The sequence below is a fragment of the Microtus oregoni genome, unplaced genomic scaffold (genome assembly GCF_018167655.1).
Source record: "Microtus oregoni isolate MIOR12 unplaced genomic scaffold, Mior012 000004F_ref0000308, whole genome shotgun sequence".
Classification (NCBI taxonomy): domain Eukaryota; kingdom Metazoa; phylum Chordata; class Mammalia; order Rodentia; family Cricetidae; genus Microtus; species Microtus oregoni.
In genome coordinates, this window is record NW_024543063.1 from 32285572 (window position 1) to 32300626 (window position 15055).

Below are 15055 nucleotides of genomic sequence, written 5' to 3' on the forward strand. Positions count from 1 at the left end.
AAACTGCCTTTTAGCTGTTTCTAGAAACCAGGCTATGCCCCGCGGCCCAGGTTCTGTGTGAACAATTCTCCTTTCTTCTCTGTGTCTGTCCATCAATGAAGTCATCCACCCTTCACTGAAATCCTGGGATTCAGCTCTCAGTCTCCAGGCAGCTCTCAAGCTTCCTGTTAACAGCCTTCTAGAGAACATGGCCCCTGTCACCACCACACCAAAGTAGAAAAGTGGTCCAGATCTCCATCTTTCTAATGAGGAAACCGGGACTCAGAAATGTCTAGGACCTGGGAATATCTAACCAGGTGAGCCTGGCACCCACTGCTTCCAAACACACGGAATTCCAAAGCTTGTGCCCTTAAGGCAAGGCCACAAAAACCCACCCTCTTCTACTCCAGGTCCTCCCATAACCTAGCAGAACTAGAACAGAGAAAAAGATGTTCTCCAGTTCCTGAAGACAGCCTGTTCCAGGAGTGATAAGGACTGAGGTGTTATGGCCAAAACAGGCAGTACTTTCTGAGGGAAGAGGACCACTGCCTTTTTAATCTCCTGCTGAAGACATCAGTGCTGTGTGGTGCAGGCCCAGAAGCTCGGGAGTCAGTGTGACAGATGTGGCTACCAGAGTCTAAGTGTGGACAGACAGGCTAAGGTGTCCTTCAGTGCCAGAAACAATCTTATCTAACACGCACCCTCCCACAAATGCTCCAGTCCTGAGCATTCCCATGGAGACTGTGTTGTCCCATGTGGAATTCAGACAAAAGACATCCTTGCGGTTTATATGCAGCTTGAGCTTTCTAGGAATTCAACTACTGTGTCAGTCTAGAAAGACCTACACTTTGCATCACTGGAAATGGCACAAAGAACTCGCCATTCTCAACACTCCACTGCCCACTGGTGATGTCTACAACCACAGCCTCAGCCCAGAGGCGCTACTAGAGGCTTGTCTCCCATCCATCGCTGCTGCCATCCACCCCATCAACTCTTATAATAGCTCTATTTCTGAACAGTATGTTTGGGGCAAAGGGGTATTTCAAAAACAACTGCCTTAAGAGGCAATCAGTCATTTTGTGGGCTTAACAGAGAACCTGCACAGACACTGGCAAGTGTCTGTAGGGAGACACATAGTGAGCTGTGCAGTCCACTTCAGTCTCAAGAGCAACTCTGCCTCCTCGGAGAAGACAGACACGCAGTTTCCTCCCAACAGAGAGAGTTGAGAGTGAAGCTGGCATGCTCTGGAGAACCAGCAACGAGTGGCTCTGCCCCATGGGCCTCATTAGGAGCCATCTCAGAAAGAGGACGAGGAGGCACTGGTACTCCTGAGCACCCCAAAACCACCCAAAGTAACTCTTACTCCCCCTTCCCACATACTCCCTTCCAAATCCACAAGGCACCTACTGCTGCTCTACATACCAGCACCCAGCAAGGTGGCACCCAGCAACCACCCACACTACAACAAAGTCACTGGTGTCCCTCTTAGCTTGCTGTGGCTCTCACTGCCACCCCACTGTTCTGTTCTTCACAGATCCAATAAGCAAGAGGCTGTGGAGCTTGGAGCACAAAGATAACACGTCCCACTATCACAAGCGGATTTCCTCCTATATGCTGTAGGAAAGAATGCACACAGCAGGAGCTCTGAGTGGCACTGCTGCCCGGAGGGATCTCATGCCACAAGCCTATGGACCCAGGGATTGGAAGGACACCTTCTGAGGCACCTTTCCATCCCACTAAGCCAAGCATGAAACATCCAAGCCAGCAGAATACAAACCATACAAAGCTCTCTAGGAGGAGGCTACAAACCTTCTATTTAAAAATTAGGCACAATGTAAGTCTCAGAGCTAGCAGAAAGTTTGCTATGATCAAGTGAAATTTATAAATACCAGCCCCGAAGAAAACATAGGCAATGACCAGCCAGAGGTAGGAAAAGAAAAGAAGCAACATACATGGGCCAAATTCACGGCCAGGTGCAAAGAAAGAAGAGTTCGTCTGCTTAAGCCAAGAAGAACGCTGGAGCAACCCAGGTCGTTCCAGCACAGAGCCTGTGCTTGGTTTCGGTCTAGGTGAAACCAGCACCATGGAACCACCAGGGCAGATATCCGGGGCCAGGGGAGATCAGTAACAGCAGCGCCTGGGTTGGCACAGGAGCACTTTTCCCAGGGTGGCCTGTGGAGCCTTGGCTCTCCGGTACTTACCATCGCACTTTGTTGCAGGTCTGGGTGGCGCCAAGTGGGGAACCAGCCACCATGGGGACCTGGATGGGACTGTGCTGTTTGTTGGTGACCAGGTCTAGCTTTTCTTCCAGAGATTTGCAAGTAGCCTCAAGAGCTTGCAGCTTGGCCTCAATGCTATCCAACCGCAAACATATCGTCTGGTTAATAGAGTACAGGAAAGACTGGAAGTGAAAACAGAAAAGCTTCAGAGAGGGTGTTTTACCCTGGGAGGGGCAAGTCCATGGACCCTAAACAACTGGCTCCTAACTCCACCTAGTCTAGTCCTGGGCTGTGCCTAGGGATTCAGTGAGAAGCCCTGGGCAGTACCTAGGGATTCAGTGAGAAGCCCAGCCCTCTATACCAAACAAGACCCTTTAGCAATCTCACCTACACTAAGACCATAGAGTAATAAGCTTACCACTGTGTTCACCGTAGAGTCACACATTAAAACTACAAAATCTTTCTTATGATGACAGATTGTACCTAACATCCAAACAACACCTGGAAAACATTGGCCCTTCACTCACATTGTATTAAAATACACACACATACACAGAAAAAAAAAAATGGCTTGCCATTCACAGGTATACCCCACAGAAACCTGGCAATGACCCCCACCCCTTTCAAGGACCTTCTAAATAGCAAGCATGCCACCTAGTGGCCCACAAAAGGAGCAGCCTCCAACTACCAAGCTGAAATCAGTAGCCAGCCAAGTTTAAACACAGTCAGGAACCATGGAGACCAAAGGGAAAGGCTTTGCTCCTTCAACTGCCAGTCCTGTCAGAAGCCACCACATGCATGACACAGGAGTTCTACTACAGTGAAAAGAGACCTCTAGGCCAGCATTCAGAATGCTGGTTAGCGAGAGGAAATGCAGAAATAAGGCCAGCAACATCTGAAGGAAACAGAATAAGGATTCGCCGGGCGGTGGTGGCGCACGCCTTTAATCCCAGCACTCGGGAGGCAGAAGCAGGCAGATCTCTGTGAGTTCGAGACCAGCCTGGTCTACAAGAGCTAGTTCCAGGACAGGCTCCAAAGCCACAGAGAAACCCTGTCTCGAAAAAAAAAAAACAAAACAAAAAAACAAACAGAATAAGGATTCGACTGGAGGAGAAATGTAGCCTTAGGGACACATCAGAAGGAAGGAACAAGCCTGAGAGAGCAGGGGTTGCAGCTTAGGCTGACCCTGGACCTCAGGGCACAGGCAGTCAGAACAGACTGATACTCTGCACCTACTCCAAGCTAGTAGGGGCCGGTCTTTCCTCTAACTTGAAAGGGAATTGCAGAATACAATCAAAACCACAACAGTTGCAGCGGCAAATAGCATATCACCAAAGCCTAGCGCAGCAAATCATGAATGCATGGGTCCAGGGCACTCGGACCCGCCAACCTTGGCTCTTAAGAGCTCTGAGCATCCTTTACTCCCTGCTATGCACAGCAGTCGGGAGCAGCTACAGGAATGCCCTACATACCCAAAGCCCTCACATCTACCTCTGCTCATCACAGCACAGCAAAACTAACAAGGAAAAGGTCAAAGAGGAATTTAACCCTCCCCTGCTAACCGCTCCACAGAAGCAAGCACAGAGGTTGTGTGTAGGAGGAAACAAGCAGCAGCATGGACTCGGCTCCAAGTGCCCTGGTCGTCAATGGAGGCGATGTCAACAGCGCAGGGAGAGGGATACATCACGAGCACCAAGTGATGGCCAATTCTTTTTTTTTTTTTTTTTTTTTTTTTGCCAATTCTTGAGACAAAACCATGGACCACTATTTTTTATAATTGGAGAATATCAACTATTTGCCTTCCAAGTTCTTTTAATAGTTAAACCATTACTTTAACTGAAAGAGAAATGTTCTGCCTAGAGTTTGGATGAAAAATCACAGTTACAGGCTAAATAATGTCTCAAGCAAATCCATAATGAAAGAGGAGAAATAATATTTTCCCTAGCACAGCTCCGCAAGTGAAAATGACCACAAGCAGCTCAGACCTGTCTGCTGAGTTACAGCTGCTAATGCGGCATGTGAATGTCTTCTGTCCCCTGCCAGCTCACGGCCACATGCGACAGCATGCACGCAAAGTGTGCTGTCACCAGAACCCAGGCAGCTCCTTCCCTTCTGTTCACAGCTGAGTCCTGTGACACAGTGACGGTCACACTTCACTTTGAAATCTGGTGCTGGCCTTCAGCCCACTGGTCTGAAGTTGTTTTTCACTGAACAGACTGTTTGTATTTTCTTTCTTTCTTCCTTTCTTCCTTTTTTGGAGCCAGGGTCTCTCTATGTAGCCCTAGATGTCCTAGAACTCACTTTGTAAACCAAGATGGTCCTGGAAGTCAGAGACTACCTGCTTCTGCCTCCTGGATGCCAGGATTTGGAGTGTGCGTCACCAGCCCTGGTCTGTGTAGACTTTTTAGTCCCCACTGCAGCTGGCACCACTTTTCCTCCTTACCAGAGTGAACTGAGCACCTCAAGCAGATGTCCCTGACACAAAGGAAGCACGGGGAGAGGACTGGAGTCATCTGAGTTGCTCCTGCAGACTTCTTCTGTGCTAATACTTACCTCTGGTTCTGCAGACACTGACTCGCAAGTAAGCAAATCCAGAAGCAATTCACTCACTGACTGAGAGGACCTGGGACCATAGCAACCCTCAGCTTTCCTCCCATCTGAGGCAGGCCTATGTGCACACACAGGAAGACATCTCATTTGTCCTCCCAATTAATGTTTTCTGCCAGGAAAACCCGACCTGCACTCGTTTTTGTTTTTCGAGACAGGGTTTCTCTGTGTAGCTTTGGAGTATGTCCTGGAATCCACTCTGTAGACCAGGTTGGCCTCAAACTCACAGAGATCCGCCTGCCTCTGCCTCCCAAGTACTGAGATTAAAGGTGTGTGCCACCATCGCCCAGCACTGTCTGGTGCTTTATGCAGCATTTCAAGGGCATCTCTGTGCCACTTACTGTGGCATCATCTGGGAAGAGGGTCTTCATAGATGCATTTCAATAATTAAGATCATCCAGGCCTAGGTGAGGGTAGGCCTCAGACACAGACTTTAGTGACAAGACTGGGCTACCTGGAGGTCACAGCACAGAAGAGGCAGTAAGAGCCTCCCCTGGGATTCTAGAAGGTATGGCCCTGCCACTCCAGGGCTGTAAGAGGGTCACTTCTGCTGTTCTAAGCCTAAATTGATGGTAGAAAATCGACACAGGCTGGGCAGTGGTGGTGCACAGGCGGATCTCTGTGAGTTCGAGGCCAGCCTAGTCTACAGAGTGAATTCCAGGAGAGACTCCAAAGCAACACAGAGGCAGGCAGATCTCTGTGTTTCAAGGTCAGCCTGGTCTACAAAGCAAGTTCCAGGACAGTTACACAGAGAAATCCTGTCTCAAAACAACAAAAACAAAAAGGAAGGAAGGAAGGAAGGAAGGAAGGAAGGAAGGAAGGAAGGAAAGAGGGAGAGGGAGAGGGAGAGGGAGAGGGAGAGGGAGAGGGAAACTTGACACTGCACACAGGACCACACGGTACCTTTATAGAGGGATCCTGGCAATTGATCTCAAGTCGCTGGCGCTTCAAAGCAGGTTCATCATCATCTGTCACGACATGATTCTCCAAAACAACTGAAATACAACCACAGAGACAGCAACTGGCGTGAATATGGCAAGATCCTCAGGGCTCTTTACAAATACAGCCAAGCACAGGGCTGGCACCTCAATCACTTTGTTAAAATTCTCAGCCAGGAAGAAAAGGGGCCTCCCTCACCCCACAAAAACATCAGAGCACCCAGTCAATGCTCGCCAGAGGCAAAACCACACTAAACTCCATTCGTGACATTTATTCAGTGTGTCTGCGGTCAAAAGCACCCTCACCTAGCCTTTGGTCCTGGTCCCACTCCCAACATGGGGCTGAGAGGCACATATGTACTGACAGTCACAACTCTCTCTGCGTGTCATATATGTACTGACAGTCACAACTCTCTGCGTGTCACATATGTACTGACAGTCACAGCTCTCTCTGCGTATCACATATGTACTGACAGTCACAACTCTCTCTGCGTGTCATATATGTACTGACAGTCACAACTCTCTCTGCGTGTCATATATGTACTGACAGTCACAACTCTCTCTGCGTGTCATATATGTACTGACAGTCACAACTCTCTCTGCGTGTCATATATGTACTGACAGTCACAACTCTCTCTGCGTGTCATATATGCCCCCAAACTAGCACAGCAAACACGAGGAGTTATGTGGAAGCTGTAGCTGCTCAAGGGCTGCCCACCTCCTGAAAGCTCCTGCTGCTTTCAGATGAGCAAGGTAACCCCAATTCCAGGCTCTGCAGTACCATCCCAACTTTCTAATCTCATCTAAAACTAAGTACAAAACAAGGTCAAAGAGTGCCAGAGTCAGAGCAGCAGCACCCTCCGTGACCTCATCTCTGCAAACTGCACTTCTGTTGACCTCGGCCATCTAGTCCTTTTCTCTACTCAGGAGCAATCATCTCTTTCCATCTCTCTCTGTCTCTCTCAATACACACATACACACACACACACACACACACACACACACACACACACACACACATTTATTATTTATTTTTGCTTTTCAAGACAGGGTTTCTCTGTGTATCTCTGGCTGTCCTTTGTAGACCAGGCTGGCCTCCAACTCCTAGAGCTCCACCTGCCTCTGTCCTCCTCACAAATGCTGGGATTAAAGGCGTGCGCCACCACCGCCCAGCTAGCAGTCATTTTAAGACTTATTTCTATTTATGTACATACATCTATGAGAATGTATGCCACATGTGTGTGGGTGCCCTCAAAAGCCAGAAAAGGGTATCAGTCATTGGAGTTGGAGTTTCAGGTGGTCATAAGCCGTCTAATATGAGAAAAGAACTCATGTACTCTGGCCTGACAAGGGTCACCTTCACAGATCTACTAATTCATAATTGTGGAATTCTGTAGTCAGCATTTGTTACTGATCTTTATGCCATGAATGTTTTCATTCACTAGTTCAGTTTTCTCCCATCTCCTTGCCTACAACAGGGGACACTGCCTGCATGTGCACTTCTCCAGCCTCTGTGCGCTCACTCACCTCGGAGACGACAAGGTCCTGCCATCTACAGATCTGTGTGAGAGAGCGATGCACACACGTGTGCAGATATCACATGTGTACATGAGCAATGAGTCTGCTACTCTAAAACAGTACAGGCAAAGGTTTCTCACAGATGATGCTCCCCAGAAGTCTTAAATTCAGATTATCACTTCTGTAGAGTCTCCTTAAAATAGACACTCGGCTAAGGTTTCCAAGGATTATGCATTTACGATCATTAGAAAATGGCTGGTCTCAGCAGAAGTCAGGGTGTCTGTTTTCAAACAGTCAGTATAGGGATTAGGTACCAGGACTTTTCTGAAAAATAGTGTCTTACCAAAATGTTACATGCACACAGCAGCTCTACTCAGGGAACTGGCCCTGCAAAAAATATTTGCCCAGATACATGTGCAAGATCTTCCCTAGCAGAGTCCACAGAAAAGAGAAGCAGCGCTAAGCACATCACACAGCATCTGGGTGGTCAATAAATAAACTAGCGCAAGCCTGTGAGGAGAATGCCAGTCACTGAAGAACCGTGGTTACCAGCCCTCCTGTGTAAGTCTGCAGGGTCCACTGCAGCAGCGAGCTACACACAGGAGGTGGGGTGAAGTAAGAGCCACAGGTCCCACACATGGCAGCAGCATCAGAAGGCATCATGGAACAGGTAACAAGTACACGACGGTACTCATGCTGGGCATGAGTAGCTGTACTGCTGGAAACAAACCTGGGGGCCAGCTAGAAAAGTAAGCAGGTGCTGTGTGTGCGCGCCCACGTGTACCCACAGACACGCATTCATGCAGCACTGCTTACATCCAATGTGAGTCTGCTCTACTGCAGGAACAAGGTCCAGCAGAGGCTTTTGATCCTGAGGTGACACGAGAGAGCAGTTTATCTGCTGTCTCACAGCTCTACCTGGGTGGTCAGGACTCAGGTCTTCCACTGCAATCTGAACCACATCCGCCAGGTCCTGTTCTGACATCATCCAGAACACGAGAAAAGGGGCACACCAGTAAGCGAGAATCCAGAGGTCACAGGGTTTGGACTTTCTGTCACCTGCAAGAACCACAAGGGAAGATTAACAGTCATGGTGTGGAATAGATCACTAGCCCTGTGTGGACAAGGAGTCTTAGAAGTCTGCAGGTGCTTCACTACAGGACTCTACTTGTTTTCTGAGCACTCAGAAATGCTCAGATAAATAAATAACTAGCTGCTTTTCTCCTTTAAAATGAAAGAAAGAAAGAAAGAGAGAGAGAGAGGGAGGGAGGGAGGGAGGGAGGGAGGGGGAGGGAGAGGGAGAGGGAGAGAGAGAGAAATGGGATGGGCTATCCCCAGCTGAAAGCCTCACATCCCCACTCCCTCCTCAAGCCTCCTGTCCTAAACAGGTTTGGAGCCCTCACATCAAGCCTAGCATCTCCATGGGCCCCAGCTGCCTATAGGAGCACTCTGTCAATCACTACCATCATGCCTCAGTTTCCTCAGTGATTATCACAGCCTAGAGAACCAACCAGTGTCATAGCTACATAGCCCTCTAGACACCCCGCCCCCCAAGAACCTCCCCCAGCAGATCCATCTGTGACTTTTTTCCAACTGCTGTGATGTTTTGATTAAGCCACCAGAGACCTCAGGCTCCAACATGAAAGTGAGACCAGGTCCATCAACCCAGATCTAAATAAACAGTTGCAAATAAATAGTAAGAGAGACCAAGATAGATAGAACTCAAACGCAAACAAATACAACAGGTAGAATCATAACAAAAGCAACAGGAAAACAACCAGGAACACCAAGAGAGGAGAAAAGATGTTCAAGCCCACACTACAGAAGACAGGTGAGGAAGGCCCGAGTGACCTGGGAAACAAAAGGAGCAAGTCAGGGCCATGGAGTGGGATCTCAGAACCGGGACCCAAGAGCCTCCTAGGGCAATGACAAGCCCAAGGCCCTGGGTTCCAAAGCCAGGATGGGGGGGGGGGGGCTCCTGAAAGTGCACGTGGGGCTAGGGCTGCTGATGTCGCTTACTGAAAGGGTGTGCCAGATACCTAGAGGGAAAAGAGCTTACAACACAAAGAGAATTCAATTAAACCAGGAAAAAGAAAATGGATCAAAATATTTCAGATACTACAGGAGGGACTGGAGAGATGGCTGAGCAGTTAAAGGTACTGCTCTTCCAGAGAATCCCAGGTCCAGCTCCAGTACCCATATAGCAACTCACAACCATCCTTCACTTCAATTCTAGGGGATCTGATGCCCACTTCTGGCCTCTCATGGTACTGCATGCACATTACAGACAGGCATACATACAGACGAAACACTACTGACTAGTCACAGCCCTCCAACACTGCTGAACACTCCTGAGAGTGGAGAAGCTGACACAGGGGCCTGAGAGTGGTCCCATTTATGTCTAGGTTAATCTGAGCAGGAAGGGCAATCGTGAATGTCGTTATATGGTGGCACACTGTGCCCTGTCCAGTCAAAGGGCAGAGGTGGCAGAGGGCCCTGCAGCAGTGTGTGTCCCTGGAGCCTGACTGTGGCGCTGAAGGTCCAGTCCTCAACAGGAGGAAACCTGCCTCCTTGAAGAAAGGGGTAATTACAGATTTCAGGCAAGAAGCACACAAGGTGGGCTTGGACTTGCCAGACCACATGTAAGACACTGTGAAAACCACGGGGCTCCCATCTGAAGGAGGCCATCATCAGACTGCTAGTGAAGACACCACAAACACTTCTAGGCTCAATCTACAGGGCACATGGACCTACTTGAAGGAGCTACTCTGAACAAACACAAAAAAGCTGACAGTCACCAAGTGTAACAGTTACAGTGGGGTGAGGAGACCCTTGAAATGCATGAGCTGCTTTTGTCACCAATACTTTGGGAAAGAGGGTGCCAGAGTCTAACCTTGCAAGAAATGAAATAGATGATACCCCCCCAAAAAGTGTTGTCTTCTACCACAGATGTCACATCTCATCACCACAGTAATGGGAAATTTCTGCAGGAAATTCAAGCAGACTTTAAAAGCTGACAAAACTGGTCAGGCAGTGGTAGTACACATATTTACTCTCAGCATTTGGGAGGCAGAGGCAGGAGGCAGGCAGATCTCTAAGTTTGAGGCCAGCCTGGTCTACACAGTGAGTGCCAGGACTATTTTACAGAGAAACCCTGTCTCAAAAAACAAAAGCAGGGGGGCTGAAAAGATAGCTCAGAGGTTAAGAGCACTGGCTGCTCTTCCAGAGGACCTGAGTTCAATTCCCAGAAACCACATGGTGGCTCACAACCATCTTTAATGAGATCTGGTACCCTCTTCTGGTATGCAGGTATACATGCAGACAGAACACTGTATACATAATAAATAAATAAATCTAAAAAGAAGACACAATCCCTTTGTTTAAAAAAAAAGTAGACAAAATTAAGGAAAGGGCAATACAATCCAACAGCTAAGACGCAAGTCTGGTCGTGCCACGGTGAGGCGTGTGAGAGACACAAACACAAGCACGCGCCACCACACCCTAACACGCGATTTTGTTTGCATTTTATTTAATCAAAAGGGTTCTTTAAAGGAAAATTGAAACTAGGAAAAATTACTTGCTAAACATAGGCTAATTCTTTTTTTCACAGTAATAGGAAAGGCCAGGAAACCTATGAAACTGAGTATAAGGAATCAATCAGTCCCAAGAAAAAGCCAAAACATGGACAGGTGCTCCACCTGCTGGGTAACTGGAAACACACAAAGCTGACAAGGTACTGAGCCCCAAACAGCTTGCCAGGGCCTTGGAATGACCTCCTTCCAGCATTTACACATATTGTGTGAAGATTCACTCAAAAAAGAACCATAATAGAAGGCAAGGTGGTGTTTTTAGCAGCAGCAGAACAGCTGAGCAGTGGTACACCACACACTGTGCATTGCTCTGGGAGCAGACAGAGCAGGAGAGGAGAAAGGAGATGGAATAGAAACGCACAGGACATGCAGACTCTAGAGGCTCAATGGCTGAAACGCGTGGGAGGAAAGGAACACACTATTTCTCCTCTTCCAGCAGATGCACACAGTGACAGGGTCAGGGTGACACCGGGACATAGCCATCTACCATTCCAACTCTGGTCCATTCTGCTGTCTTCAGTCTAGGTACTGTCCCCTAGATGAGGAAAGACAGACCTAGGTCGAACTGGAAGCACAGAGCAGCGAATGCTGAGAGATAATGTCCCTCACGCCATACACAAATCCTGTCTTCTCGCTTCCTAATCGACAAGCATCAGCTCTGGGCAGAGGCAGCAATCTTCACCTTCCTAAAGCCGCCCAACCAAATTCAGCACTAGACTGAAAACAGTCCAGGGTCTAGCAAATCCAAAGAGCTGGAAATGCAATACAGACCCTTTTCCAGGAAAATTTAGACAGGCAAATCTGGAATTCTCAAAGCTGTGCAGATACTAGAATCACCAGAATCCCTGCCTCAGTATCTCCGGGCAGATGGTCACCAGACAGACTCACCGTTCCAGCTTCATCTACATCAAGTGCAGCTACAAGGCCTCTCCAACCCATGGCCCATAAGCCGCATCCACCCCAGAAGAACAATAAATGCTGCCCCATACAAAATCATTAATTTGCTTAACACAGCAAAGTTTTGTTTGGGGGAGGTTTACTTGATTGTGTGGCTTCTGTGCATGAACTTCAAAGATGACAATGTCTGTCACAATGTCAAAATATTGGACAGTCCTAGAAGCCTACCCAAAGAGACACAGGTACAGAAACCTCTGGGAACAAACCCTCAAGAGAGAACTGGCCTACAGCCTTGGCCTTCTCCAGGCCCAAACAACAGAAACTCATGAAGAGCAAAGGAAAGAGCCAGTTCCTCACATATGTGGATCTGCCCCATCCGAGGCCACCTGCTATGGACAGCCTTTTAAGTTAACCGTCTGGAGCCAGGCGGTGGTGGCGCACACCTTTAATCCCTCCCAGCACTCGGGAGGCAGAGGCAGGCGGATCTCTGTGAGTTCGAGGCCAGCCTGGTCTACAAGAGCTAGTTTCAGGACAGGAACCAAAAGCTACGGAGAAACCCTGTCTCGAAAATAAAAAAAAATAAAAAAAATAAAAAAAAAAAGAACTGTCTGGCCTAAAGCTGCCTACTCTGGCCCTGCAGCCTACTCACAGACAGCTCTACCACAGATTCCATGAGCAGCGCCTGCCTCTCCTAAGGAGCCAATGAAAGTGGCTTTCCAATGCCCAACCCAGCATCTTCCCGCTTTTGAAAAGCTCTGCACGTGGTCTAAGAAAACACTCTGAAGTGGCCATAAAACCCCCGAACCCTGACCTCCACCAAATGAGGACACCACTGCTCCCCTAGCTTTTTACCCAAATGCTTCTGTTGCCAGGATAAAAACATTTAAAATTCTGCTAGCAGTGAAGGTTTCAATAGAAAAAACTAGGGCAAGAAGCCCAAGAAAACTGGAACAGAGAGCGGTACGTGCAGTTACCATTTTGGCAAATTAACTTTGCCATTTCTCAGAAGGCCTGGGAAGAATCCAGTCCTAATGTAATAAAACAGCTGGACTAAGACTAATGTTCAATAAAGACTCGGAATGCAATTACCAGTTAGAGTCCTGGAGCTCCCAGGGTGCACGTGGAAAAAGGAAGTCCACCAAAGGCACAACCCAGGCACTCAGCAGGGGTGCAGGAAGATGAGGGGTGGCCCAGCCATGTGTTAACATAGAAGAATGATTTAATCATGCCCCTCCAACGCACCAAGAAAGGAGCAGCAGTGGAGAGGTCAGCGGGTAAGAGGACAGCCGTCCCTCCCACAGAACTGCATTTGTATGTCCTCCTGTGCCTACGAGAGGTGCGCAGCAGTACAGGGTTTGCAGTTGAACATTTCTTCCCCAATGCTGGGTCTTGAACCCAGAGACCCAAGCCACTGATCTAATAATCTAGTAAGGTCTTCTTCGATCCATCTCACTCAGACAACTACTTTATAATCCCTGTCTCCACCCTGCCCCCCTGACTCCTCAGCGCTCCTCCCTGAACCTTGTTACTGGATTACAAGTCACACTTCCTCCACTCCCAGAGCTCCCTCCAGGGTGCCCGATGCCCTAGGGCACTCAGTGAAGTCACTATTCTCCCTCCAGGCACTGCTTCTAAGCCCCTCTCCTCTGAGTTTCACACTTCTTCTTCCCACCAGGCTGGTCCAGCTCTGAGGCTTCTCTCTCTCCCACAGGGCTCTCTACACGACACACGACACCCTCCCTGGGCTTCCTGCAGGACTATTCCCTTGGGCCACTGTTCTTCCATCTCAGTCTGCTCCCTATCAACTCCCTGCCAGGATGCCCAGGGCAGCGCCCTCTCTGCTCAGTGGGCCCTGCCCTGCAGGCCTGCTACTGGGCCAGAAGCTGCACACGCCCAGCTGGCACTGCAGCACTCCCCAGCCCTAACCTCACTAAAAAGTCAGCACAGCTGCTGGACATCTATCTCCTTGGACATGAGCTCCAGGCACCTATAACAGTCCTTCCCACCATCTCAACTGTCAGCAGTGGCCAATGGTAACCATCACCTTGGGCCAAAGCCTCATGCCTGGGTGGTTCTTCCATGCCCTTCTATACTATAGACTCTGGTTCCAGCTTTTCATCGCCGAACACCTGGACTCGTGTAGTTCCCCGGGGTTCTCCACCTTCTTCTGCTCCAGAGCTCTTAACAGCAGTTCAAGGGCCACATCAGACAGACAAGATTTCCTTAACGTTGCAAAGGCATGAGGACAGCTTCTGTTCCCTCAGCAGATGGCTATCCACCAGCACATTCCTGTTGGGAGCTCTTCCTGGACCTACTCAGTCACCCCGCCTCTTCCCCCAGCTCATAAGGAACAGCCTGGTCTAGGCCCTTCCAGCCAGTGGCCCCTTCCCCCTTTCCCACATTCTCACAGGCTCCTCAGTGACACCAATCATACCTGAAGGACACTAGCACCCACCTTTCCAGTCCCCCGCCCTGCCTTGTGATGAGCACTTTCCTCTGGCTTACAAATACCTGCTTTGCTGCATCTGCCTCTGCTGAAAGCTGAGCCCCAGTGGAGCATCTGAGCAGCCTGCACAAAGCCTGGTCCATGCTGGCATCCAGTATATATGGCTGAGATGGGCCCAATGGAAGGCACAGTGCGCATGCCAGCCACAGATGCCATACGACACCAACATTGCCACTGAGAACCCCATCTACCCTGAGCTGGCCAGTGCAGACAGTGCACTGTGTGGAAATGCCATGCTGTGCTTCTTTACTACATACGATCATGTCAGCACCACAGAAACTAACATTATCACATTTCCATAAAAACTAAAGCCAGACATGGTGGCACACAAGTGTAATCCCAGCACTTGGGAGGCAGAAGTAGGCAGATCTTTCTATGAATTCCAGTTCACCTTGGTCTACAGGACATGTTTCAGTCAAGCCAGGGCTACATTGTGAGGTTATATCTCAAACACACACACACATATTAAATTAAATTAAATTAAAAATATGAACTAAGGTCTTCAAAGCCTTTGTGCCTATGCCCTGGTCTCCACAGGACTACACAATGGTTAACTACAAAAACCCAACTATTAACTATATATGAGTGACAAACTGACTGTCACAGCCAGCAATGAAGCATGGTGATTGAATATTTAACTACAAACATATTTTTAAATTTTCAAGTATGTGCAGCCTCCATAAGAGAAAACTACAAGTATTGATACAGAAATTTTTAAAAGCTATTTTGAGGAATTTGAGATGGAAGAGTAAGTTCAAAGTCCACTGGACTAAAAGCCTGTCTCACTGGGCAGTGATGGTA

At 48.6% G+C, this 15055-nt stretch overlaps 1 protein-coding gene across 13 annotated transcripts in view; it reads right to left on the bottom strand.

The window, feature by feature from the left end:
* Nucleotides 1-15055, bottom strand: part of LOC121447442 (BTG3 associated nuclear protein) — a 75108-nt gene that overhangs the window by 44727 nt on the left and 15326 nt on the right. For 7 of the 13 annotated variants that reach the window (XM_041650691.1, XM_041650687.1, XM_041650686.1 and 4 more), the window contains exons 2-4: nucleotides 8180-8320; nucleotides 5709-5800; nucleotides 2181-2380 (exon numbers count right to left, since the gene is read on the bottom strand). In XM_041650691.1, the coding sequence (XP_041506625.1) occupies nucleotides 2181-2380; nucleotides 5709-5800; nucleotides 8180-8249 (362 nt within the window). In that variant the 5' untranslated portion in view covers nucleotides 8250-8320. Of the gene's footprint in view, nucleotides 1-2180; nucleotides 2381-5708; nucleotides 5801-8077; nucleotides 8321-15055 lie in introns of all 13 variants that reach the window. The other 6 variants (XM_041650690.1, XM_041650683.1, XM_041650685.1 and 3 more) reach the window with 1 other exon arrangement.